At 39.7% G+C, this 27,662-nt stretch overlaps 1 protein-coding gene across 1 annotated transcript in view; it reads left to right on the forward strand.

Moving 5' to 3' along the window:
* The first annotated feature begins 228 nt into the window (after positions 1–228).
* The window catches only part of LOC113181967 (BMP-binding endothelial regulator protein), a 107,955-nt gene continuing 80,521 nt past the window's right edge, over positions 229–27,662 (forward strand). Inside the window, exons 1-6 of the mRNA XM_077796438.1 lie at positions 229–261; positions 7,885–7,984; positions 12,821–12,930; positions 15,663–15,803; positions 18,059–18,163; positions 21,906–21,951. Of these exons, the coding sequence (XP_077652564.1) occupies positions 229–261; positions 7,885–7,984; positions 12,821–12,930; positions 15,663–15,803; positions 18,059–18,163; positions 21,906–21,951 (535 nt within the window). The remainder of the gene's footprint in view (positions 262–7,884; positions 7,985–12,820; positions 12,931–15,662; positions 15,804–18,058; positions 18,164–21,905; positions 21,952–27,662) is intronic.

The following is a 27,662-nucleotide window of genomic DNA, read 5'->3' on the forward strand; positions in this document are numbered from 1 at the left end:
AGGGCTGGAGGTGTGGCTTAGTGGGTAAGTGCCTTTGGGTTCAATCCCTGGTACCAAAAATAAATAAATAAATAAACATTCTGCAGATGTGCAGATATCATCCTGGATAATATGAGTTAACCTTCTTTCAAGAGTCCTCATCAAAGGGAGTCAAGAGCATTAGTCAGAGAAGGAGATGAAGTGACATCAGGTGACCAGACCCAAGGGAGATTTGAAGATGCTACACCAATGGCTTATAGGGATGAAGGGGCCATGAGCCAAGTAAGCGAGACTACTTCTAGAATCTGCAAAAGGCAGGGAAATGTATTCTCCCCCACAGCCTCCATGAGGAACATAGTTCTTCCCACAACTTGATTTTTTGCTCAGTGAAGTGAAATTCAGACTTCTGATCTCTAGAACTGTAAGCTGATAAATGCATGCTGTTTTAAACAGTAGTTTACTAAGTTTTCATGGTAATTTTTTTTAGAGCAGCAACAGGAAACTAAAACAATATAAACAACACTACAATTAGACTTAGAAACAGGGGTTGATGGGAAAAGTCAAAGCAATTTGTTTCAGGCTTTGATTCTTGAGATGGAGCACTGGCTCATGGTCTCTGACTAGGTAATGAAGTGTACAAAAGAGTTTTTGTTTTTGTCGGTCCAGTGGGTCCCTCTCAGCGGTTGTTGTTTGTTTGAGATTTTTATGGGACAACATGGGCATGCTGGTGGAGCTTTGCTGACATATTTGGCTATCTGTGTGTAAAATTACAGTTGAGTTTTATTTTATCACTTGGAAACAGAAACCCATATGTAGCCATAACATGCAGGTTCTCAGGGCAGAAAGCTTCCAGGATCTGCACAGATTATAAAGCCTGCGGTGGTCTCAATGCACAATTCTACTACTCTGCGTTATTCACAGCTCCAGTTCATCCTGCTTCTCCCTGACCTCCTACCTTCCCAAGCCCCAAGAAAAGATGCCTGCAGCCACCAGTGAGGTGGACTGGGCCTGGTTCTTCCCTCAGTGGGAAGTGCTCTCCATGGAAAATGGGCTTCATTCTTCAAAACACATGTCTCAAGAACATGTTGGGAGCTATGCTGTGTGCTGACTGCTGTGGGGACTAACATTATACACAAACCTCAGTCCTGCTTGCTGGGAGCTCCTGCTAATGAGACATTTTGCAAAGTAGAATGCCTTGGACAGCATCCTCATGGACATTTGAAAGACGTTAGAAATGCATGCTCCTGGGCTGGGGATGTGGCTCAAGTGGTAGCGCGCTCGCCTGGCATGCGTGCGGCCTGGGTTCGATCCTCAGTACCACATACAAACAAAGATGGTGTGTCCACCGAAAACTAACTAAATATATATATATATATATATATATATATATATATATATATATATATATGATTCTCTCTCTCTCTCTCTTTAAAAAAAAAAAAAAAGAAAGAAAGGCATGCTCCTAGTTGATGGTTTGAGGAAACACTAGTCTAGTACTCTTCTCACCTAGGAGTGAAATCAAATCCCCAGGATACATGTGGCAATGTCTGAAAGCATGTTTGGTTGTTACAACCAGGGCATGAAGGATGCTACTGGTACATAGCAGGTAGGGATCAGGGACGCTGCTATACATCTTGCAGTGCATAGGACAGTCCCCTCAGCAAGAAATGAGCAGATCCCAAATGTCAGTTATTTGAAATTTGAGAAATACTGATCTAATGGGTAAATCTGATACCTACACATAAATTCTTACACCACAGTGGTATATGCATTCACAAATATATCCCACTGTCATTGCATGTTGTTATGTATATCATAAATACATTTTGGTCAACCGTGGTGGTCTGCATGTATTTCCTAGTGATATTGGAGCCATCTTAGTTTGTCTAAGTACACTCAGTGATGTTCAAACAACAAGGATGTTGCTGAATAATTTATTTCTCACAATGTGTCCTCCTTGTTAAGCAGTACTTGGCTGTGTATGTGTGTAGCACTTATTTGTTCCTCTTTTTTCTCATCTTTCTATATATTATATATAGAGAGTTGATATATATATATGTTTTACATATAATATATATACACAAAAATATATGTGTGGGTATTCACACACAGGTATATGTGCATATGTATCCTTTTCCAAGAACTCCATGAGTTATTCTGACCCAGGCTAGATTGGGAATCCTGATGGCAATGAGGAGCCATTACAGGTTTTCAGGCATGAGCATGGTACATCCTTATTTGTGGATTCAAAAGCAAAGTCTTTCAATTGAATTGCAGAAGAGATAAAGGGCCTTGTTGGTGGGTTATCAGTTAGGTATGGGGATGGATGATAATCACCTTTAATGGCTCCCAGAGAGAAGCCTCCAACTTTCAGATTTCTACATTAGGAATATCTTATTTCAGAGGGAAGAACAGAAAATAAGGGGGTGAGAGAGAAAATGAGACAAGTAAAAAGCCCCGGGGGCAAATAAAGTGAATGCATGATTTGAATTTTTATCTCAGTAAGTAACAAAATGTAGATACTACATTGTATCTAAACATTTGCATCTAAGAAGCAGATACAATGCTGTAACCAGAATCTATGGGAAGATATAATAAATGGCTCAAAAGGGAAGAAGTTCTGACCATCAAGTTGATAATACTTCATATTATTATCACCTAAGAAACTGTGCAGCCATTGGGAGGCCATAACTGATGGAAAGGACTCCACTTTGATGTTAGGACTGAATCTGCATTTTGACCCTGCCACTTAATTTTTGAGAGGCATGTTTTCTGAGCAAGTTTCTTAAGGTTTAGTGCCTCAGCTTCTACTCTAGGGGTGAGGATAGGCAGCACACAGGGTCTTTGGGAGACTTGTTAAAATGACAAAAGTATCTAGGGCCTCCAACAACCTGGGCTTGACATCCACTTCCTGTTCCTAGGGAGTCTTCTGTCCCCTTGGCCACTCTACTTCTGCTCCCTCAGATCAGCAGCTCAATGGCCTCCTTCACTTCCCACTTTGATTGGCAGGTTTTTTTTTTTTTTTTTTTTTTTTTTTTTTTTTCTGTTCTGTGCTGCTCAAGAATGGGAAAATCCAAGTAACAAGACTGGAAATAAGTGTCATGCTCTGAAAGTTTAGTGAAATAAAGTTCTAGGCCAAAAAGAAGAATGGCTAAGGATATCTACTTCTTTTTGTGACTCTCTTTGGACCCAATTTTTAATTCGGAGTGGTTGCTCTGCTCACAAGTCGGCTTTGAACCTCTGGTTGTGGTAATATAAGAATAAGGGGCCACTCAGGAATCCTTCCCACTTGAGATGTATTTCTTTCCTACATAGCCCCTCCAGGCTCTCTCTCCCTTCTTCCTACCATCTTCTCAGAATAAACGAAGAACTCTATTCTTTTAAAACAACTGGGCATAAGAAAACATCTCTCTAGAATGTGGTAGCCTGTAGCATTGTTTAGCAATGAATCAGCTCCACCACATTCTAGAGAGTTTTTTGGTAACTGTTTAGCAACTCTGCTCCCAGCCTCCTGTTAGGAGCCAGGCTGTGCATCCTGATCAAGGGATCAGTGCCATGTCTCATGCTACAGGACGGTTTCCAGCCCTCATTCTCAGCGGGTCCTCAGGGGTTGGAGAAGCATTCCACATGCACATGGCTGTGGTTTTAGCATCTTGCACTCATCACACTATTTAGGAAGACAGATTTTATTATGCAGCAAAATTGCTGCTCTAGGGTAAACTTTGACACAAAGCAATTGTGTACTTGACTGAATCAGCTAAAACAAAATAAGAGCACAGAAAATACGCCGGAGATAGATTTCAGACTTTTGTTTTAAAAACAGCTACTGTCAAGAGAAGTACTTGGATGTGCAATTATAATAAATGACCTTCGCTCGAGAACAAACTTGCCTTTCTAAGGAAAAGCAAAATAGTGAAAATCAGAACACTCAAATATTATGAAAGTTTCTAGCACATTCTTTTACTTGACAACCAGATAAGAATAGAGTAGTTTGTCTCTATGCATTTTAACCATCATGCAATGTTTGAACATTTAATAAAATGTTAGATTTTTTAATTATGTTGGTCAGACTTGTACCAGTTTTACATTTTGAAGTTGAATGTTGCTTTGGGCATCTCAGCATCCACAACATTTAGTAGTACTTGAAATGTGCACAATGCAAGGTGAGACTGTGCAAACCCTAAGGAGATACAAAGATAAATCTGGGTTGCAGACTCTCCAGAGCCATGTCCTTAGCATTCTATAAAGAGGTCTGGAAGACACCGGATTCTGGAGCTCATTGTGTGTGATAGCTCCACTTTTGATTCACTAAGTTTTTATTGAGGTGTTCTTTAAACTTTCACACTCCTGAAGGATAATGAGGCAGATAGGACTGGTTCTTGCCTTCAAGACAGTGTAGCTGGGAGGTAAAACTAATTTCATCTTGTAGGATTAAGCATTTATGTGTGTACCGAAAATTATGTTATGTGTCCAATATACAGGGGCATAGAGGAGAAGGGAGGTGATACGGAAAAGCGACGGAGGTTCCAGGAAAATGAAGGGCTCAGGAAAACTTCACAGGTGGAATGGTTCTTGATATTGACTTTGAATGAAGCAGAATTTTTATAGGGGTCAGTGATGGAGGTCAGAGGGGAAAAAGGTGTGTATAAAGAAGATGGAAGGTGGGAGGGCAATAAAGAAATAAGATAACTCTGGAACCTTCACTTTATGTTGGAGTTGTGATGGAGGCAGATTGGAGAGATTATTGGGTGTCTTGACAAAGTACACTTATGATGTAATAAAGGTCTATTGTGCAGTACCAAAAACCAATTTATTTCTTGTTTATTTCAGTTCATTACAGGGATCTTGAGGGTAGATATCGATGGGGTGACCCAGGGAACTAGGCCTTTTCTTTATTCCATTCAGTAGGTCAACTCTTAAGAGAATAAATGAGAGCATGGAGGATTGTGTGTGAAGAATTTCTATTGGGTAGGCTTGTGGGTGTGTTATATTAGTACCCTCTACCTCCCATTGATCAGAACTCAGTCATAGGGTCACACTTACCTGCAAGGGAGTGTGGGAAATGTAGTATAGCTCTGTGAGAGAAAAAGGAAGTAGATTTTGGTGTGCATACACCAACTAGTACACCCCACTACATTGACTTTTTAGCCTGAGCAGGTTGAACCTTATCCTGAAGGCAGTTGTGAGTCTGAAGCTAAGCAGGAATAGGGGGTGTGCTCACTGGTAATGGAAGCTCCTTTAAGGCGAATGATTTCTGTGTATTATCTTCATTGCTATATTCCCAACATATTAGAAAGAAAAATTTGACAAGAAATATTTGACAAGATAATGGAATGGTGGGAAGATATTGGAAAAGAGTCCTGGACATATGGAACATTCCAGGAGGGATTACTGGAAGAGAGTGGAGTCAGACAAGCCAATCAGAGAGCTCTTGTGACAATCTCACAGAGCCTGAGTTAGTGTGGTTACAGTAGGAATTTGTTCATTTTTAGAACCAGAAATGTTTACTCCTGTTATTTTAACCCTCTGGGTTCACAGCATAGCCACAGACTGTCCTTTAACCAGAGTCCCTGCTGAGTTGAAATCATAGAGGCAGGTTGTAAGCTGTGACTGTGTTCCTAGGAAGGGCTTGCACTTTCTTTGGAGGCATTAATTGGAATGCTGCCTCGGGACTTGGGCTGTGCCACAATACTGCAACCCAAACAAAATAAAACTTGACTAAACCAGCAAACCCATATTGGAGTTCAAGTTACTTTAACGACTCTTGGGAAACACAAACTGCAGTTGTATTATGTATGCAAAATTTGCTCTCTTTGACCTCATGGTAAGGAGAATTACTGGAGTACACATGTTCTTTTGCCAGCTTTCCAAAGTGTTGGATAAGTTCACTCTTTTGCAATTATGCAATGTTTTTCAAATTTTAATTTTAAAATATGCTTGAAAAATAGATGCTGATCCAACAAGAACAGAATACATGGGTGAAAAGAAAGTGTTCTCTGTACACCTAAGAGAAACCAGCACACAGGCAAGCTTGTGTTGCTGGAAGCTTCAGGATTTAGGAAGTTGCTTGCAGATGAATTTCTTTGAAATTAAAAGTGAAGGGCAGCACCATCCTGTCCTCCCTCTGGATATGACTTTTGTGTTTTATGTATAAGTTTGAGCCCATCTCAGGGGCTTGCCCTGATTCAGGTCACCCACCTCTGAAGTCTGATGACAGGCCCTTAACTTTAGGATCATGTAGGGTTGAGTGAGAAATCTCAGAATAACTTGGGATTTGGGGGAGACTTTTAATGACTTCTTGCTGATCGGGAAATAATGTAAAAACAACAGATGAGCTTTTTGTGGTATTTTCACATGTTCTCTATTGGTTTGGGGAAGAATCCAACATTAAAGAGGTTTCAAAATAACACATATTTAAAAAGACATATAACATGCCCTCTCTTTTTTATTCCTCACCACCAAAAAATAAACTAGTAATTAAAATAGCAAAAGCGGAAACAGAGGTGACAGCAGTTTGCCAGGATGAAAATGAATAGGATCCCCAAGGCCAAAGCTAATGCCTGCTACTCATGCAGAAGGGGTGAGGAAATGTCTAACGTTGGGTCGTTCCCTTGATGGACCTAAGGCTCTTTGAGCCTCAAGTTCTTCTTTTCCTGAGGTCCCCCGAGATATAAATTATCTACTCATGACAATGGACACCTGAAAGTCCACTAGTTTGATTTCTAGCTCAAATCCTGGACAAGCCAATCCACTGAAATTCTATTAGTCCTGTAATTTGTTTACCAAATTTTCATATTTTCTTAAAAAAAGAAAACTTATAAATGAAGTTCATAGTAATTCGTATTGCAAGGAATAGGTGTCAATCAGCCTTGCAGGTTTGTTATATATAAATTAACTGGAAAGTATTTTTTTTCTCTGCCCCAGCTTTCTGAATAAACAGTTAAAATTTGCTAAGGCTGGAAAGCATGTTCTCCTCTAAAGGACAAGAAGGGCATAAGGATGCATCTTGCATTCCAGAGAGAGAAGAGATACTTCTGGGCAGAGAAAGCAGGGAAGCCAAGGATAAGGAAGGGCTGTCAGAAGTAAAGGGTCTGAGAAACAGAAAGGGTCAACAATGAGAATGAGAAAGTAGGAAAAAATATTCAAAGGTTCGAAAAGTTCTTTCATGGGCCTCTAAGGCTCTTTCCATTCATCCAATATTAATCATCATAACCTTACCATCAGTTAATGGAAACAGACTTGATTAGCTGGAATCCAGGGAGATGGTTCTACTAAACAATGTTCAGAGCCATCAATTTTCAGCAGATTGGCCACATCTTCTAGTTGGACCCTCAGTGGGCCATCCTGGTGACACCTTCAAGCTGTGGCAGACAGTGAGGTCTTCCTGCAGGAAGATGTCTGCAGGAACTGCAGAAAGTTGGGAGTCAGAAAGAGGAGGAAAAGGCTCAATAAATACAGAGGGTTCCTTTGCTTGCAGGGGAATGAGTGGTAAGAAGGGTACTGACCTTTAGGGTGGCCCACTCACCTTGGTTTGCATGAAATTTTCCTGGTTTTAAGACTGAAAGTCTCCAATTCTAGGAAAACTGAGATGGTTTGTTTGTTAGACCCACCAGAAGCTGGTCTTGAGAAGGGAAAAAATGAAGAAAGGTGGTAGTGGGTGGGGCTGGGGGAGGTGATGCCATTTGAAATCATCTCTTGGGAGGCAGTCTTTTTGTATCTATAGTTCATAAAGCCTATGGAGAAGATAAAAAGGATGCTTGGGAGGAATTATATGGACCTGAGCAGTCACCCCAGGTACCCAATAATAGGGAAGGGCCTTAGGCTTGCTCCAGATATCTTGGTTGTACAATCTATATGCACTGACTTTTCTAAATGTGCTTTTTTTTTCTCTTTCTCTTTTCTTAGGGAGGCAGGACACAGTGCGTGAGAGAAGTCTGTCCCATTCTCTCTTGTCCCCAGCACCTTAGTCACACACCCCCAGGACAGTGCTGCCCCAAATGTTTGGGTGAGTGACTATTTTCAGGTCAAAAAACAATGCAAATTTTTTCCAGAGTTTCGACTGAGTATTGATACAGATTGCTATTTGGGGTTATTGGGGTTCTGAAGTTGTCTTGTTCATGGTTTGTTAGAGTCAATGGCTCCTTCTAATCTCCTGAGTAGAAGGTGTAAACAGGGGTTGGCTCTCATCTGAGGCTGCCAAAGAGGCTGCTCTTATCTTTCCTTATATCTGGAACCCAGTACACCAGACCACCTGGGACATTGTCCCATGTGGTGAGAACAGTACTGAAGAAGCCCTCTTTAATTGGGCCTTATGATTATTGGTAGGAACATACTTTAAGAACATTTGAAGTAAATGTATGGAAGAATGTAGACTGGTGTTGTCTGCAGAAGCCAAAGCTCAGGGGAGGATAGCGTGCCAGAAAATTAGAGATTTGGAAGAGAAAAATGAATAATAGCAAAAAGGAGAAAGTTCAAGCACTTTCTTATTGAGCATTTGGTGTGTACCAATCTAGGCAACATACGAGGGACATTTTATGTGCTTTTTCCTCATTTAATCTTTCCAAGAAGCTGTGAAATATAGTTTCTAAAAATAGAACTCCTGTGTGTCATGTGGGAGCTGTTATCAATTTTATTGGACAGAGAAGGAAGTATTCCTTTAGAATCTCTAGGGATCCTTGGGGGGGGGGGGCTAAGTTTGTCCCTAATCACCTCTGGGTTTGTGTTCATGTTCCTGATGTTCCTCTTGATCTCACTTCCGTTTCTTTTTTAGAAATTTTTTATACCATTTTTTCTTTCAGAGACCCCCGCCCCCATCCCCAGTTTTCTCACATCTTATGATGCCATTGAATCAAAGATTGTTTAACATATTTTTTTGAGGTTTGAATCCAACAAGGGTGATTATTCAAAGAATAATCCATAAAGAATCATGAGCACACCATGAAATGAAATATTAAGTCCCCTTGTTCTAAAAAGGTCTTAATTATTTTGATTTTGGGAAAATTTCACTGATTGTCTTTTCTATTTGGGCCCCAGTCTCTTGTTAGTTACCATTCACATCCTCTCCTTGAGTCTTCTTTCTTTCATAATTTGCTTTCTCCAACTCCAAAGTCTCCTGATGATTTCTATCATTCACAGATTATTAGAGCCATACCCCAAAGTCTATTCTCTTTTTATAATCAAATTGGCAAATGGAGGTCTTTTATTAAACCAAGATAGTTTTCTCCTTTTGAGGGATTCCACTGTAATTTTATCTAACAACATTTACTTGTCTGATACGTGCGTAAACACTTTTGGAGTAAATATGAAATGATTAGAAGAACAAAAAGAACTGTTTAGACACACCCAATAACAGGCATTTCCATATGCATGTGTTCCTTCTGGGTTGCCAATGTATATTTGTGCTCCTGGAGTTAAATTAGCTAGTTCAGTGTGATAGAAGTCACCTGGCTGAGGGTCATGGCAGAAGTACTGTTCGAGCTAAGCAGAAAAACCATCACAAAGGAAGTGGTATTTGGACCAGGCAGGCCTCAAAGATAAGTAGGCTTGATTAAGGCTTTGAAGCTGATTCTTTGGGCATGCTAAGTCAACTTAGAAGTTTCCCACATGAGCAATGGCTGTTGTATTGAATGCAGACTTTTCTGATCATTTGTGGTTTTAAGATGGACTACAAAAGGAACAGTGAGTTTTGGGAAACTTGAAAAATCACAATTCCCTCAAATGAGAGCTTTTTTGGTTAGGCTAAACCACAGTGGAATGATGTGGCAATGGCTTAAATCAGGCTGTCCAAGGAGACACAGAACCACTCCCTGGAATGTTTTATCTTAAGTTGGGCCGTGATGAATTTGGGATTAAGGTAAGATTTCGTGTTCTTTGATGGTGAACTGAAACATATACACACAACAAAAGACAGAAGGAAAAAAGTAAACAGGAGGATGCTTTGTAAATGTTGAAATCTTCGTCTAATTATTTGACTGGTTGGGTATTGATTTGCTCTTATATTTTCCCCTGACCAGGATTTCTGCACATGATATATCTCTACCTCTTGCATAACAACATTCTTTTCCTTGATTTTTCTCAGTTTTAATGAGTGGTCTTGTCAGAGATCAGCATATACAGAGTAGCACCTAGTGCTCATCTCAGGGTGACCCAACCCATATATTTGAATTAGATCACCATTAATAATAATAATTGTTAACACTGCCATTTATTGGGTATATTAATGAGTGCCAGGCACTGTGCTAAGAGCTTTATATTCATAGTTAGAGGTTAAATTTATATTTTAGTGAGGAATAATTTAAGCCATTGGTTTTGTTTGTTCAGGAGGATGGAAACATTGAAGAATGTGTTTGTGTAATCAGTTGACAGATTGACCCATCAATAGATCCATTCACTCATTCATCCAGCCATCTGTCCACCTGTTCAACAATATTGAGCACAGTAGATAGTGCAACCAGCAGTCTGTGGGAAAAGAGGAAGGGCCACTCGATCTAAGAGATAGTGGACCTCTGGGGAGGGAACATGGACCTCATCCATGAAAAAGATGCATTTTGATTGGTAGAGATGAAAGCTTCTTCACAAAGCATTGTATCTAGTCTTTTGCCTTTTGCTAAAGAGGATTTGCGGTTACTTACAAAATACCTGAAGCACACATAGAGAAAAGATAGGCAAAAGACAAGTCTCGTGATTAAAATTTTAAAAATTCTTCAACTGAAGCAGATCTATTTTTACTTCTTAATGGACAGAAATATATCTGGTGGATAGTTTAAAAAGAGAATAATGCTTACATTTTATCATCCTTTGTGCACTAAACACAAATATAAAACTTTCCAGGGATATTTTTTATAATTTCCTAAAATTAAGGTGTGTTTTGACAGAAGGAATTATAATGGGATGGGCCAAATCCATCCATACATAGCTTTCTGACTTTTTTTTTTTTTTTTTTTTTTTGGCTAACTCTGGAGGAGTTCTCTGGAGGAATATTTAAGAAAAAGATGAATTTTGTATTTTGAAGGCAACCCTCTCATTTAATGTAAAAGTTCTCAGGAAGTTCAAGGGACTCGTGACTTCTGTGTGCACATTAAGTATGCCTGTGTTAATTGGAATATTGGCAATGCAATGATTATACTAAATTTTGTCTAACTGTGAAAGAGTTTTCATTGTATACTTTAGTATGAGCACTGCAGATGGAAGTGGTAATATGACACAGTGGTGTTGTTGATGCCATTTTATTAGTGATGTTAGTGAGGACAGGAGAAATTACACTCAAGGTCATAAGGGAGTCCATATGTGGGGACCTGAATTATAATGCACTAGTCATCTTTTGAAGGCTAACACATTTACTTCTCATAGTGAGAACCAAACTAATTATTTAGCTGTTCTGCATTATACTTTAGCATCTTGGCCTTTGGGTTGACTCTCATAACAAGCTGGCTTTTTTTTTTTTTTTTTAAATTTTAAACTCCCACTAATGGTATTTTCAACAAAACTGATTCTGAGAATAGTACTTAGTATGTATTTATGTATGCATTTTCAGCATTTTATTGGACTGGCTGATAGAGATTGCTACTAATCAATTTTTTTAATAAAGAGGAAAGAGGACTGTGAATTTAAATTTGATGAGTGAATGCGAATTGTTGGTTTCTTAGTCTTAAATTAAAGTAACATTTTGGCGATCATCTTGATGTGCTTTAGGGAATAGATACTCAAATGTTGAAAGAAAGGAGGAATTGGATTTTACTCCTTATTTGGGATTGCTTTTGGGGTCCTTTTCACTGTCAGTCCAATCTTCATATCAGGGAGAAACCGAAGTAATTCTGCAGAGACACTGTGCCCGTGAAGGTTGGGACACTTGGCCTGTGGAGGTTGAGTCCTGCCTCTGTGCACCTTTTGATTAAGATTTGCCTTTTATGCCTTTGTGTCCTTTCTTAACTGAGAGTCTGTGATAATCTGTTCAGACTGCTACAGTAACCTCCCACCAGCTGGGTAGCTTTCAAGCAGCAGAAATATTTTTACCACAGTTCTGCAGGCTGGGAAGTCCAAGATCAAGGAGCCCACAGATTGTGTGTCTGGTAAGGGCCCAATTTTTGGCTCATAATTGATGCCTTTTGGTGTGTCCTCACACGGTAGAAAGGGTAAGGGGTCCTCCTTAGGCTTCTTTTATAAGGGTACTAATGCCATTCATGACCTCATCATCTCTCAAAAGCCCCACCTCTGGATACCAGCACATTGTGCTTGGGTTTCAAGATTTGAGTTTTGGGGGGGACATGAATGTTTAGACCCTAACAGGTGCTATTTCTTTAGTTATTTTTGCTAGTTCTAGTCCTTGAGATATCTTGACTGTGTCCACATCTGTCTACCCTCCTGCTAATATCTACTTGGGGGGATAGTTTTACTTGTTCTTTAAGAAGTAGCTCAGGCATCGCATCCTCCAAGAAGTCTTATGTGAGCTCCCTTTTCCCACAGTCCCCATGTTGGCTTCCTTCTAGAACTTACCATGTTGTTGGAATGAAATAATATTTTGTGTGTTCTGCTTCCTAGTGGACTGTCAGCCCAATGAGGGAAGCTTATATCTAAGACATCTTGGTTCTCGATGAAGAACATGTAATAATGATTTGTCAGACTTGCCAGGTTCATTGTGGAATCAGACTTTTAAACAATGACTCTTTAAATAAATGATTCCGGGGGATCTCCTGGGCACATCTGACCTACGTCTCTATTTTTGGGCACCGGTTTTACCTGGTCTTATGAGAGTGTTTAACAGTCCTGTGATCTAATTGTTGATGACAAAATAAGACATCGCTGGCTTCTGGCTTCCTTACCCTGTGCTCTTGCTTCCCTCCAGGTCAGAGAAAAGTGTTCGACCTTCCTTTTGGGAGCTGCCTCTTTCGCAGTGATGTTTATGACAATGGATCCTCTTTTCTGTATGACAACTGTACAGCATGCACCTGTAAGGTAAGACTGTTGGGAGGGGCTGCGGCATATGGATAGACATTTGGGTTTTCGGTGTCAAAGCCAAGGCCATGGAGCTTTATTGATAGGGGGTGGGGCATTACTGGTGCCATTTTAGAAGTAGAATTATGCTCGAGGTCACAGGGAAGTTCATACAGAGGTCCCACTTTAAAGTCACTGTCATCTTCTGAGGATCAACAAGTTAGCTCTTGGTGGTGAGAGCCACACTTTGAAGAGCTATCCTGAGGATTCTCTAAAGTCAGACAGACACACGTGGCAGTGTTCTCTGGCTCTAATTATCCAAAATTAATTCTGCAACATACCTGCCAATGAAAATGGCTTTAATCACATTCAAGAGAAAAAAAAGCATACATTTACAGTTCACCACAGAGATGAACCTGGCAGTTTGGAAAGAGTATTCATGTGTTGTTCATTGTACCATGTCTTACTTAAGCCTCTGCTCACTTTTCTCAAAAGGCAACTGGAAGTCTAATTCAAAGTAAAGAAAGAATTCCACAGCTTCAGAATTCCAAAGGGACACACATCACATACTCATAACCTGTTCTTTTGCAGTGTATTTTATTTGAAACCAAGAAGAGAAATATTTATCATGGAGGGCTTTAGGATCATTCATTAGTTAGTTAACACATACATCTGTGTGACACAAGTTTGAATAATATATTTTGGTGGTGAGGGCTGCTGTTGTTTTATTTTTAATAGCTAAAGAGCTAGAGATGGAAAAAAGGAGCTTTGCTAAATGTTGGTATGAGTCAATAGGTAGGATTAGAGTTTAGAAGTTCTTTTAATCAATTTTTTCTTTTTAGATATACATGACAGTTGAATGCATTTTGGCACATTATACAGACATGGAGTATAACTTATTCTAATTAGGATCCTATTCTTGAGGTGTTACATGCAGAGTTACCCTGGTTGTGTATTAAAATACAAGGACAGGAAAGTTATGTCCGATTAATTCTACTGTTCTTCCTATTTGCCTCTCCCTTCCTTCCCTTCATTCCCCTTTGTCTAATCCAATGGATTTCTTGATTACTTGAGACAGGCTTTGTTAGGTAGCATGCACCACTTCAGTGGGGTGGCTGGGTAAGGGCTGCACTCTCTGTTCTCTGACAAGGATTATAAAGAAAACCCCAAGCCTGAGAATATTTCCCTGAGGTACCTTCCTTCTCCTATGATTTGCATTTTCCTATGCTAAATGTCTGGCAGCTCCTTCCATTGGGTTTGTCCCCGGAACAGCACTTTGGGTCTCATGGATTCTGTGAGAGGTAAAAGATAATATATCCCAATACACATTAAGAACTGTAATTAATACTTCTTTAAGAGCCTGGCTTATCAGAGTAGTAATTCACAGTTACCTTGAGTGTGTGGATGCTTGAAGAATCAGACTGTGATCATTGTGGGTAACTGGTATTATTTTCTGTCAGCTTAGAGAATCCCTCTCCAGCATCTTCTTCATCCAGTGCTTCTCAGATTTCCAGGGCAGGTGCAGAAAACTGTTTCATAATTATTTGAATTTAGTATGGTTTCAGATCTCCGTGCCTTACAATCTGATGATCTCTCTACCCGCGGGCCCTCACATTCTTTAAATCTGATTAGTACACTCTTCACCCACGATAGATCATCTCAGATATCATCTCTTCCGGAGAAGCGTTCCCTTATATCTCTACACTTTTACACTTTCTGTCTGGCACATTTTATTACAACTAATTTGTTTACAAGATTAACTACCCTTTTATATTCTGGGCCTCTTGAGGACAGAAATACATTCATTCATTTTTGTATTCTTATTGCTTAATCAGTGCTAGGCACATAGTACAGTGGGTGACACCACACACACACACACACACACACACACACACACACACACACACTGTTGGGATATTCATAGTGATCTATGCAGGATCTGAGAGCTGGTGAATGCCCTCTTGTTCAAACTAGAAATCAAGACATGTGATTTGACAAAAAATTAATTTTTTTCAATTTATAAGTTGGCTTCTAATAATGCCTATGTGTCATTTTGCTTTTATATGTACAGTCAGCCTAAGAAGTAATCAATAGAATAGCATTTTTATTTTTAAAAAAATCAAACCATGTTCTTTTGGGTTATAGATATAAGTCAGTATCCTCCAGAGGCTAAATGGCCTGGTCAAGGTCATGTCTTTTACAGTAGAGCTCTAGAACCCAGGTCCAGTTTTGGAATTATTTATTCAGTTTCTTCATGAACATAGAACACATGTGAGCACTTTCATCTTGAGGTGGTATGTTGGCTCTGAATTTTTACTCTTTGATCAAAGATGTCTGTTTTTATGTTCAATGCTAAATGGTGACCTAAAGCCAAGGAATAGACTCAAGAAAACTCTGTTAATGCAGAATGTGAAAGAAGAAGAAGGCAAGGAGGAAGCTGGCTGGCTCTTGGTGAACAGAGCTTTCTTGCCACATACTGGCTGGAGTAAATCAGTTTCTTGAGCACAGGTGCAAACCATTGGAAGTTAGGAGTATGTGCCAAATGCTCCACAGCTCCCTCATAGTCCAGGTCAGATATTAATCAACAGGTAACATTTTGAAGTGAATTAAAGATTTATTGCAACACATTAAAAATGGTACCTACAGAATAAGTTTTAGAGGAGTTAGTTGTGGGTTGTTAAAGGAAGGCCAAGGAGGATGCTTGGTAGAGGTAAAAGTCATTTGTAATTTCTAATTTGCCTTTGGGCCCCCAGGACTCTACAGTGGTATGTAAGAAGAAGTGCTCTCCCCCTGGTAGCTGTGACAAAGCCAAGGAGGCCTGCTGTGAAGAGTGCCTTCTTCGAGTGCCCCCAGAGGATGTCAAAGTGTGCAAGTTTGGAAACAAGATTTTCCGGGTGTGTATGTCATGTGCCAACTTTATGGGAACTACTGTACTATCTTGGCTATTAAAAAGCTTCAGATATCATGCATATTGAATTATTCTATAATTTGTTTTATACATATACATACATCTGTGTATATACAGTGCATTCATTTCTATTGCACTCTCATGCATACACATATATCCACTTAGAATCAAGAGTACATAGTAGAAGAGGATCAACTGTTCAAAAAATATTTGCCTTTGGCTTCATTTTTACTGGAATATTTCAAACTCATAGTGCATTATTGCCTATGCAAAGGTGATCAGCCAGTGATTGGGGCTGAGGGGAACATGTCCCATGGATGGTGTCCTTGGGGTGTACAAATGTCTGGGAGCATCTCATTCAGCTGGGTATACTCAGGGCCCCTTGTTAAGATGATGACCCTAGTCCACACCCTGATGGATCTTCAGTCTGGTGCTTTTAGAAGTGTTTCAAAAATACTCTTTTACAAAGAGAAGTTTTCTCATCTGTAAGATATTTAGGTGAGGACACTGATGGGGTAGGTGACTAGCACTATAGTTGAGCAAAGTCAGCTGAACTCAGAGGGATGTCTGTTGGCCATTTGATACCCCCTCAGGTGTGCTTGATGTTACTTTGTGATGGCCACAAGTGAAAAGCTGTACAATGACCTTGTTGGTTTGTTCCAAGGAATTCCCATCTAGTCTGTTTTCTTCAAGGATAGAAGGCATAGCTGTACTCAAAGATGTCACTTCGTGGTATGCATGAAAATTGAGAGCCCCAGAGTCAAGTCAGTTGTAGAAGCTCCTCAGGCATGTTGCACTGAGCCAGACTTCTACTACACTGACCTGGTTGGATGGAGAGGTCTTAGTTCTCATGGAAACTACAAGAAGACATGATGTGTCACACCCAGCAAAGGGGCATGCAGGTGTGTCATATTTATACAGATTGTCAGAATCACTCATTGTCCTCTTCACACAGTCTCCCTTGGCCTCCAGAACACCAAGATAAAATAAATTCACCATCATGATGGTGTTTTGTGCAAAATTCTTTCAAGTCATTTTGTAAAAAGGTTTTTTTTGAAATGACTGGGGCCTGAAATAATTTACAGGGACCCCACATTCTGGAAATGTATACTTAAAGAAGTTAGAGGTGTTCTCTAAGACAGAGTCAGTCAAGCCCTTTTCATCTGAAAGGTACCAGAAGGTAGGCAGTCCTTAATATAGCTTTAAAAAGTGAGGAAGAGGAAGAAGAGGAGGCATCACCAAAGATCTGAATTTGTTTTTCTGGATCTACAAGCCCAGGAAGGAATCCTTATTTGTTTTTCCCCCCATTAGGCCTAACTCTGTAGTCTGTTTTTTTTAAACCCACAAGCATGGATACACATATCTACCTGTTCTGCTCTGACTGGGCATTTGGAAACTGAATATTATAAAATTCAATGAACTGAAGAATTTCCTCTAGTAGCTCCTTTTGTGAGCAAGGGTTTAGTCTAGGAATGTTCCAAAGTGCTACCCGACTTTTTGGCTGGAAAATACCAGCCAGGCAAGGTCAAGCTATGCTTGGATCTTGGAGTCTTTTGTCTAGGCTCTGCTTTTTCAGATGGCTCATTGATCAGGTATCAGTAGGCACTGGAGGTCATTTGAATTAACTTCCATTCTTTTCATGATCACTGTGGTCTGGAACCATGGTAAACCTGGGTATAAAGCAACCCCTGCAGACATCTCAATCAACTGCTGGTGCCTGGGATAACTTACACATTTCAATCCTATCAAAAAGAGGAAAATTAGATTTTTTTAAAAAATCACATCATGTACAAAAATTCATACTTTGTTGTCTCCTGGGTTTAAAACTACACAATACATGAGGAGCAAGTGCCAGATGCATACTTAGACATATCAGAGTTCTTTTTATATCTAGGAGGGAGTACACACACACACACACACACACACACACACACACACACCATTCACACACGTAATGTGTGCATCCTGAAATCCCCCTAATCTTTATCTTTTTTATTTTTTAACTTTTTTTTGTTTTTTTAATTTGTCCTTTTTAGTCATGCATGACATGTATTTTGACCCTAATCTTCATCTTAAATTGTTTAAAAATAGACAGATACCACAGAGTCACTTAGTCCAGGGATGGCATTCCTGACTCAGGGTAAGACAAAGACATGCATTCCTGCTTGGAGAAATCTCATCCCATTGGCTTAGCTCCTGCAGCCTTCAGCTGATAACAGAATGCTGTGCTCTGTTGTGCAGGATGGAGAGATGTGGTCCTCTGTCAACTGCACCATCTGTGCTTGTGTGAAAGGCAAGACCGAGTGCCGCAAGAAGCAGTGCATTCCCATCAGCAGCTGCCCACAGGTATGTTTGGAATGCAGGTTGGCTTTCTCTTTACCTTAGTGTCTTGGGAATTGCCCCGTGTGTGGCACGATCTCATGCCATCTTCTGAACACAGACTCTGATCTCCCAAAGTGTTCACGTTCCCCAACATTCAGATGCTACTTATAAAGCCTCCTTTTTTGCAGTTTCCACTCATAGTCTAGCCTTACATGAAAATGCCACTTGTCTGGCTCTTACCTGGGCTCTCCTACTTCTTAGTGTCTTCTCCCAGTTCTTTATGAAAACAACTTCTACTCTGGTTGAATTTGTCCCCTTGTTTTCTTTTGCTGGGTTTTTTGTTTAACATCATAACCATCTTTGCCTTTTCTTTCCTTCTCTCCCTTCTCAAATCACAGCTTTCTGCTCATAGCCAAAGGAATATGAGTTTTTAAAAATTTTTTTTTATTAATCATTCCCCAAAGGGCTTCTCCTGTCTAGCAGCAGCCCAGGCCCCTTTGCTGAGGTTTTCTCTCTCTAACCCTAACCCCCATCCTAGCCCCAGATGGAATAGCATCCTTATGGAAATATCTCTTTTCAAAAACCCATAGTCCAGTGTGTTGAATAAAGCAACCATTATCTTCTAAAGCATGAGCTTCATTAAATTCACCTCAGCTACTTAAAACCTTTCAGGGTTTTATGCATTTGGGAAAATGTCAAACCTATTCAATACCTTCCAGGGAATGAAAAAAAAAAAAAACATATCCATATATTCAGGCCATGTCCTCTCTTCTCTGTTATAGACAACTTTTAATTTTATTCACATCTGTTATTATTATAAACAAAAAGTTGCTGTTTTTACTTGAGTGCCAAATGAGGCACAAAAAAACAACAGCTGTTGCCATTGCACAACTGAATGAAGGAGGGAGAGAAAAAGGAAAAAAAAAAAACCTAATTAGTCTTGCTTTAAAAAGCCTTAGACATAAAATTGAAAACCTCCCATAAAAGAAAAAAAAAAAGGAGAGAGAGAAAGAGAGATACAATAAGTAGACTTGAACATGGTCTGCTTATAAATATTCATTAGGAAAAATGGGATCACATCATTTATGCCAGTCCTTGGGGAACCCTCATTGCTAATGAACTCTTGCAGCACATGTTAGTAATAATGGGCTTCCTTATTGTACAAGACAAAAACAGTATGCGATGCCAAGCTGGTGGCTCAAGTAACTCGCCTCAGCAGGCCGCAGTGGAGTTTTCCAGCTTCACTTGAGTTCTGCCACTTGTGTCAGGGTTGATGGTTTTCATTGTCCTCTTGCAGCAGGGAGGTCAATGCTCTTTATGTCACCAATGTCTCTTTAGCGTTCCTTCTTTGTGGACCACATTCAGGGTTGGGCACATTCAATCCTCCAAGTGAAACCCTTTCTCCAGCCCCACCCCCTCCATGTCCTCATTTGTGCTCCTGACCAGGCTCCCACCCCAGGGACCCCCTTTCTGCTCCTGGGCATCTTTCCAGCGGGTCCTCTGGTTCACAATTTCCCTTCTCAGAAGCCAGCTCGAGGTCTTCAGAAGAGAGCTTATATCTACCATGGAGATCCTTTTAAAAACCTACTTTTCCTCTATGTCGCCTGGGGAAATTAAAAAAAAAAAAAAAAGAAAGCTTCTGTATTGCCTGCTCCATCCTTCTTGGCTGCCACACATGTCTTTTTCCAGTATTACGTGTATCTTGTTGAAGAAGGATTTTATGGTTGAATTCCTTGTCTGCCCTTGCTGGCAACTCCGCAAGGGCAAAGGAGTATCAAAGGCTGCAAGGTTTCAGTTGGAGGGTCACGATACTCAGCACCAGTGATATGTATTGAGACCTATTCTGTAGTCACAGGAATAGTCTCATTTAACTCCCAAGACCACTCCTCTGAGGTGGCAACTAGACCCTTCTCAAAGATGAGGCTACAGTGTGTCCAGTTTCATAGCTCATTCCATATAGTCCAGGCTTTCTGATTTCGTAGCTTTACTTGACTTATTTTCCACTGATTTAATGACATGACCACTGCTACTTGCATTTTCTGAAGAAGGGAGGTGGCAGGTCCTGCAAAGATGTAGCTGTTGAGAGTCAAGTCACATTTGGTGAGGAACTTGACTTTAAACAGCTCTTCTCCATTGGGATCCAGCACCTGACTCCATCTTGGGGACACCATTCTGTGAGCCTGGGCTGACCTCATTTGGCTTTGTCTTCAATTGCTTTTGGTCATGAAAAATTAAAGGAGAACTCCATGCCAAATGGTGATGGATAACACAACTTTGGACAGCGAGAATTTGTTGTGATGCCTCCAACTGATGGGATGGTAGAATGGGGCTGAATTTGAAGTTTCATTCAAAGTAATCATAGCCTTTAATGTACCATTTTAGGTCTAGTTAATGTAAAAAACAAAAATGAGTGAGACCTAGTTCTGGTTCTTTAATAAATTTAATAAATTTTTTAAAAAATAAATGTAATTTATCTTTAAAATACCTAAAGCTACTCTTGATGCAAATGGCCAGTAGTGAATGAGTAGGGTATGAGCTTTGTGTCTATGTGACGCACCTTGGGCAGCCTTTGTGTAGCCTCTATTTCCTTGGTTCCCTGTGAACAGGGGATAAAGTCATTTGCATTTGGAGTGGTTTCCTGAAATTTAAATGAAATAAAGTATGAGGAATGGATAGCACCCAGTCCAGTATACAGCAAATACCTGATAAATGTTAAATTTTCATAAATATTGAGAACTACAGAGGGTAAATATCTGCAATGGAAAGAATATGAGCTTTAGGGTTACCAAAATTAGGCTTAGTTTTGTATTCTACCACTGTGTTTCATAACATCAATTTTTTTCATCTATGAAAAGAGAAACAGTTCACAAGATTCTTGTACATCTTAATAATAATGATTATAAAGATCTCTAATATTCATCAAACAGTGTGTTACAGGTATTATCTCCTTAAATCCTTATAACTAACTTGATGTTAGGTAACATAAATAAAATATCTAGTATGGTGTTGGTTATATCGCAAATTCTCTCTAAATGTCAATCTCTTCTGTATTTCTTTTTCTCTGTGATTAACTACTGAGTCAGAGATAAGGCAATGCCATTCTCTGATATATTTCCTCCTTTAAATGTCATGCATTAAAAAAATGAAAAGACAGGCAATGTAGAATATTGCACTATATTTCCAGAAAGATAATGGAAAGTTACTCAGCATTTCAGAACTCTCAGCTTCATTGACTTTGCATAACAATGACTTAAGTTGGAAAGAAGAAATCTGACTGAATTTGATCAGTGGCGCACCGGTATCCATAGGACCAATGAGTTGTAAGCTTGGATTAGTTATTGTTTGGGCTCCTCTACTAAGTGAAGACAGAAGGCCATGGATGGTCTGATGGATTGACAGACAATTCTCATTTTGATGTGTATGTACTTGGTCCCCAGAGGAGTTAATTTGGATATCAGTGTAAATGTTGAGCCCAGACTGTCTCCATCTTGCCTCCATGTGAGAAAAATCACACCAGTGAGTCCTTCAGGTCTCATATTTCTTGGAGGATAAAAACAGGAAGGCTTCCTGAATGATTTTGCCGGGTCTTAAAATTTGATACTTGAAACTTCATTTTCACCAGCATCATCACCATCTGGGTATCGAGTTCAAATACAGCTTGGACTGATTTCTTTGGTTTATCTGGTATTAGATTTAAAAAAGAGATTTGTCCTCAGCAGACCCTGTTTCTTAGCACTGACCTTTTGTTTGTTTTTTTCCTGATTAGGGTAAAATTCTCAACAGAAAAGGATGCTGTCCTATTTGCACTGAAAGTAAGTTCATCTTTTTGAAAATATGCTATTAATATTTGTTTGACGTTTTATGATACAACAAGAAAAATAGTGGTGTGAGTTTTCTGCACATTTTAATTCTGTAGGTAGAGGATGGGATTATCCTCTCTCCCTACAGACACTTTAAATTAATTGTAATACTCTCACAGAAGCACAATTGAGACAAATGTGGATATTTCCATCAGAATTTGTTGCTATGAGAAATCAAGAAGATAAATTATCTGATGAGGTTTTAAAAAACACCAGATAACTTAATGCACATTTTAACTGCTAATAGCATTTGCAGTCACAGCGGCTAAGATAATGATATCCAGTAAAACCAAACATACATAATCTAGGAAGGATTTTCCTTCTCTCAGTATAAAACCAAACAGCTGCACTTGCTCTTCCCTCACCCTTACCCCCACCTCTTCACCATTTCACCTGGCTGCACACACAGTTGCTGTTGGCAAAGAGATTACAAGAGGTCATCAGGCTGACAATGGGTTTGCAGTTGTTATATTTAACTGAGTTCTTGAAGGTTCTATCTAAACATGGCCTATTCCGAAAGCTGCTGGAGACAGCACTACTGATCACAGGGACAGAGCATAGCAACAGGTGTCATGTTGGCCCCACATGTAGATATATGCCTACATCTATTAGCAAATTGCCATTTTAGTCCTCCTCAAATTCATGTGATTTTGAGATAGCTTTTGGAAGTATTTCATTGAAAGAGGGGGATTAGCAATGCCTTGTCAAATTAGTTCTGATATATGATAAGCAAGATTAACAAAGCCAAAAAATCTATTAGAAAGTATTTAATGAGCCAGTTAGACTTAGAGAAGTGAACGTTCATGGCAGTTGAAACCAGTTTTCACATGGGAACCAGTTTGTTTCTTCCATTTATCTAAATATCAGTGTTTACATTGCTAAGAGTAAATTTTTTTTTTGATTGGCTAGTGCCTTTGGACAATAGATAGGCAGAGTCTTTATATATATATATATATATGCATACATTAATATTATATATAATTGTTATTTATTATATATCTACTATGTATATTACTATTTTTAGAAATAGCTATAAAACAATTATGTGCTGGATAAAAGTGCTGGTTGAATTAACACAAAATAAATTATAGATTTAATAAAAGAGCCTCCCTTTGAAGATAATGAAGTACATAAAATAACTCTAAGGAGGACAATGAAATATGACTTTTAGAGTTCAGAAATTAATGCAGGAAGAATAATTCACTTTGATTAACACATCAGTTGATTTAAAAGCATGTGTATAAACTATTAGATTTAATCACCTCCCCCCCCCCCAAGGAAAAAAAAAACTGCTAACACATGGCTCACAGGCTGCCTTTAGTTTAATTCTTTCTGGATGAGCAGTCTTAAGCCTATGTTGATGAAGATTTCCTCTGTATTCAGGCCCAAAGTTGGGTTTGCATTTCCCTATAAACTGTCTCCTAATTGAAGCAGAAAGATCTCATCAGGACTCCTAATATTTTCTAATTCACCCTTTCAATGTGCCTGAGCACAGTCACTTTCTACTTGCCATTATGTGGCTGCTAGGCAAGATCACTGCTTATCAGCTTCACAAGAACACATGGTGACCTCCTATGGAAATAGCCCAAATCTTAAATTTCCTGACTTTCTGTTGCAAGGATCACTGACTATTGAGATAGTTGAGAGCAAAGCTAAGTTTCATTATTATTCTCTCCATTATGAGCTGGCCTTTCCATATCTAGAAGACTGGTGACTTAGAAAAAAAGAAAAGAAGAAGAATAGAAACATGGGCCTGATCAAATAGAACTGAGTCTGTGACCTGTCCTATTACATCGTGTGTGGCATGACACATGTAAATGAGCCCATACCTTCCATCACTAAGAGAGGCAACTGGCAAGGGAGAAAGCCACCCAGCTGGAGGGGCACTGGGAGGCCACTGGCTGCACCTGCATCTAGCAGGCCAGAGCTGGAAGAGCCCAGGCATGCAGTTCTCTGTCCAAATCTAAATTATATCATCAGATGGCTATTTCTCAATTTCCTTTGGTGATCTTTCCATCTGTTTACTCTCACTTGAACTCCAGCACTTCTTCCATCATTGCTGTAAAACACATTCTATTTGGCGAGGCTCATTTGTGCAGATTCAGTTAAGAGATGGGATGGCTTCCAGTTTTTTAAGCAATGCCCAACTTTTCCTAACATATTCAGGTAGACTTAGTCTGCTGTCCTTTATGTATGGGTTAAAGACCTCCTACTTTGAAATTCCTCTATCATTATACTTAGGATCCGGAACAAACCTGAGGACTAATATTTTTCCTCCTCTGTCAATTATGAAATCTCTTCTGAGATATGGATTTCTACAGTAGAGAAACCGAAGCTGAAACTATAAATTAAGGCCAAAGTTTTCTATAACCAGGATAATGATTTATATTTTATTAAAACACAAATTCTCTCTTGCAAGTGCATGTACACACACACACACACACACACACACACACACACACACACACACTCTTCTCCAGGATTTCAATCTCAGTCTTACTGGCAGTTTGGACAGACAATTCTTTTGAACAGTCACATTTCTGAACTCTACCAACAGCATGCTAGTAGTAACCACCTCCCCAAGTTTGTGACAATTCAAACTGTGTTCTTGGGACAAAATTGCCCTGGTTGAGAACAGCAGACACTCCAAACAGTGGAAAGGGTGTGGGTGAATGAAAAATAAATCCCCCTGAGGTTAGTGGCAATGATTTACTCTTTGTTTGTTGATTAGATACAGCAGGAGAGTAAAGTACCCTTTTTCTGATGTAAAAATTGAAAGACCAGCCAGGTGCAGTGGCTCATACCTCTAATCTCAGTGAGTTGGGAGGTTAAAGAAGGAGGATCACAAGTTCCAGGCCAACCTAGGCAGCTTAGCAAGGCCTTAAGCAACTTAGTGAGACTCTGTCTTAGAAACTAAAAAAATAAAATAAAATAAAAATTTTAAAAAGGGGCTAGGGATATGGCTCAGTGGTTAAATGCCCCTGATTTCAATCCTCAGTACCCAAACCCAAACCAAACCAAAACAACATTAACAAAAAAGAAAGAACAAAAGCCTCTGAGTTATTTGTATGTTTTTGTATTTTAATTCCCTAGCCCTATGATAAATAATTAAAACTTGATTGATTAAAAGTGGTTGTCTTTGCTTTCATGGCTAGGAAGTTAGAAACAAATGTGTGGCCCACCTAATGACATGCAGTTTTTGAATAATAAGCTTACTTCTGACTTCATTGTATTTATCCACTTTTAAGTGTTTTGAATTATTAGTAAATATGCCTCTGCATTTCTTTAATCTTTTTTTTTGAGAGGAGGCAACAATCTATACATACACACAAAACTGAAATAGATTGGTTACAGAGCTCAAATACTCTAACATTTTTTTTGATAATCTTTAGTGGTTAAATGAAGGCTCCATCATTTCTAGTAGAGGTGGCATTGCACTGTGTTTCTAAACTCTCACAGAATTGATTTCTGCCTGGGTTCTTCTTAGTCTTGGGAGTGTTTGGAAGCCTTGTCAGATCTCTGAAAGGAGTAGCAAAGAGGAAACTTGAAGTAAATGGAAACACATTTCAATAGGCCCCTCTCTGCAGTAGTCAGTGATGATGTTAATTTGCAATTCTGTGGGTAGGGCCCAATAAGAGGGGCACAAAACTGTGGTAGTCTCCATAATAGGACAGTCTTTTTAGGGTTGTTCTGGAGGGTCAATGAGGATTTTCTCAACATTGGGGGAAAAAAAATCCTCTTAAAATCAGACCTGAAGAAAGTATGAAAAGCATCTCTGTCTTTTAATAACTTGGGGCCTACTCTCTTTCTCCCTTTCCAACAGAAAAGAATTAAATTTAGTTTGGATGATTTATTTAAAATAAAATATGTGAAGTGAGCTAAACAAACTTTATAAAGCTTTCGGCAAGTATGGTCTCTGCCAAGGTATGAGGCTATTGCCTGAAGCGACTTGGCTTTGCCTCGACTGAGTGTCACGTGACCATGAATTAGGTGCCAGGAGGGCCACTTTTGTTGTGTGAGTGTAGCTTTTGGTTTATGGAAATGTTCTTTTATTGTGGAATCTTGACCTAACCACCCCACAGGGATCTGAATCTGATAAGTTCTTTGTTGGCAGAATGTAGGTTTTCAGACTTGGAAATAACACTTAGTGTGAAAGTTTTCACTGATAAGAGAGTTGTGTGTGTGTGTGTGTGTGTGTGTGTGTGTGTGTGTGTGTGGAGAGAGAGAGAGAGAGAGAGAGAGAGAGAGAGAGAGAGAGAGGTATTTTGATTATATGAGAGAATTTAATCTCTTAATCATTTATAAAACCAGGGGCAACCAAAGGCAGCCCAGAAGTGGATGGCCACCCCAGGTCTCTGAGATTGCTTCAGCTGTACTTAGAGCTACCTAAAACCAAAGTTCACAGATTACATAACACTGAAGCTGGTAGGGTATGCTGAGCCCAGATGTGCATTTAATGAAATAACCTCAACTGCACGTCCCACAAGTAACAGGAAATATCAAATTTCAGCAACTCAGGGTGCAAGGAGTCTCACAGTTGCCAGGTGACTTTTTAAACCCCCCAAGGGTTAGTTTCCAGCTGTGCGCAACTTGGTGCATCTGTGTGAGCTCACTGGCAAGGACCCCATGCCTGCTGCCTGCACCCATGGCAGAGGTGGAACGGGTCCCAGCTAGTTTTGGCAGGTCTTACTTAAGCCCCTGGGATGCCTGCAGGTATCCTCAATTAAATAGGGTAGATGTAGGAGGGGGAATAGAACAACAATTTCATTTATTCCCCTGGAAAAAAAGCATAATTAAACAATGACCTTGGGGCCTGTTTTATGAGAAATCTCCACTGACAAGAGGTTCTGCAAATTAGTGATTCTGTGTTTGAGCAAGGTTTCTGGCCTCAGAGTCTGTAAGCAACTCCAGGTCCCTTAACCCCGAGAGTCTGTCCTTAACTCAGGAAAGCAAGGAAATTTGAAACCAGAGCTCAAGATGCTTGTAGAATAAGAATTTGTGGTGTTGACTTTAGCCCTGCCAAGGAGGTGTTAAGCTAAGTGGCCACTGAAGTTTCTGCTTGTGCATCTGGAGTTGGGGTTTGATACTTCTCCTGAGGCCAGTGGCAGACAGAGGTGGCAAATGAAACCCGACCGTGCCACACGCAGCGACCAGGAGATCCCACACTGGGTGAAACAACACTGGGGAGTATAAGGAAATCAGTTTGTTTTCTGTGTTATATGGCGATGTACTGCTCTTAAGGATACTTTCCCTTCAGATTTTCTTGCTGTAAATGGGGACAGAGTTGAGGGAGGAGACTCAGAACTTCAGTGGATCATCTTTTACCCACCACCTAGTGTCACTTTCTTCAGGGTGTACTAGATAATACCATTTACAGAGTTTTAGCACCTTGTAAAATTATAGGTAGTTTTCTGGTACTAGTAGGAGTTAGTACTGGGTAAATACTCAATATGTTAATATTCTGTTAGAGTGTTACCATATCAGTGCAGTGAACAAAAACCCCAACAAGAACAATTTAGAGAAGGAAAAGTTTATTTTGGGCTCACAGTTTCAGAGGTTTAGTCTGTGGTGGGCCAACTCTGTGGCTTTGGGCCTGAGGTGAAGCAGAACATCATGGCAGAAGGATGTGGTAGTGGAAACCTGCCCTGCTCATGGCAGCCAGG

This window comes from Urocitellus parryii, chromosome 3, assembly GCF_045843805.1.
Source record: "Urocitellus parryii isolate mUroPar1 chromosome 3, mUroPar1.hap1, whole genome shotgun sequence".
NCBI classification, from domain to species: Eukaryota; Metazoa; Chordata; class Mammalia; order Rodentia; family Sciuridae; genus Urocitellus; species Urocitellus parryii.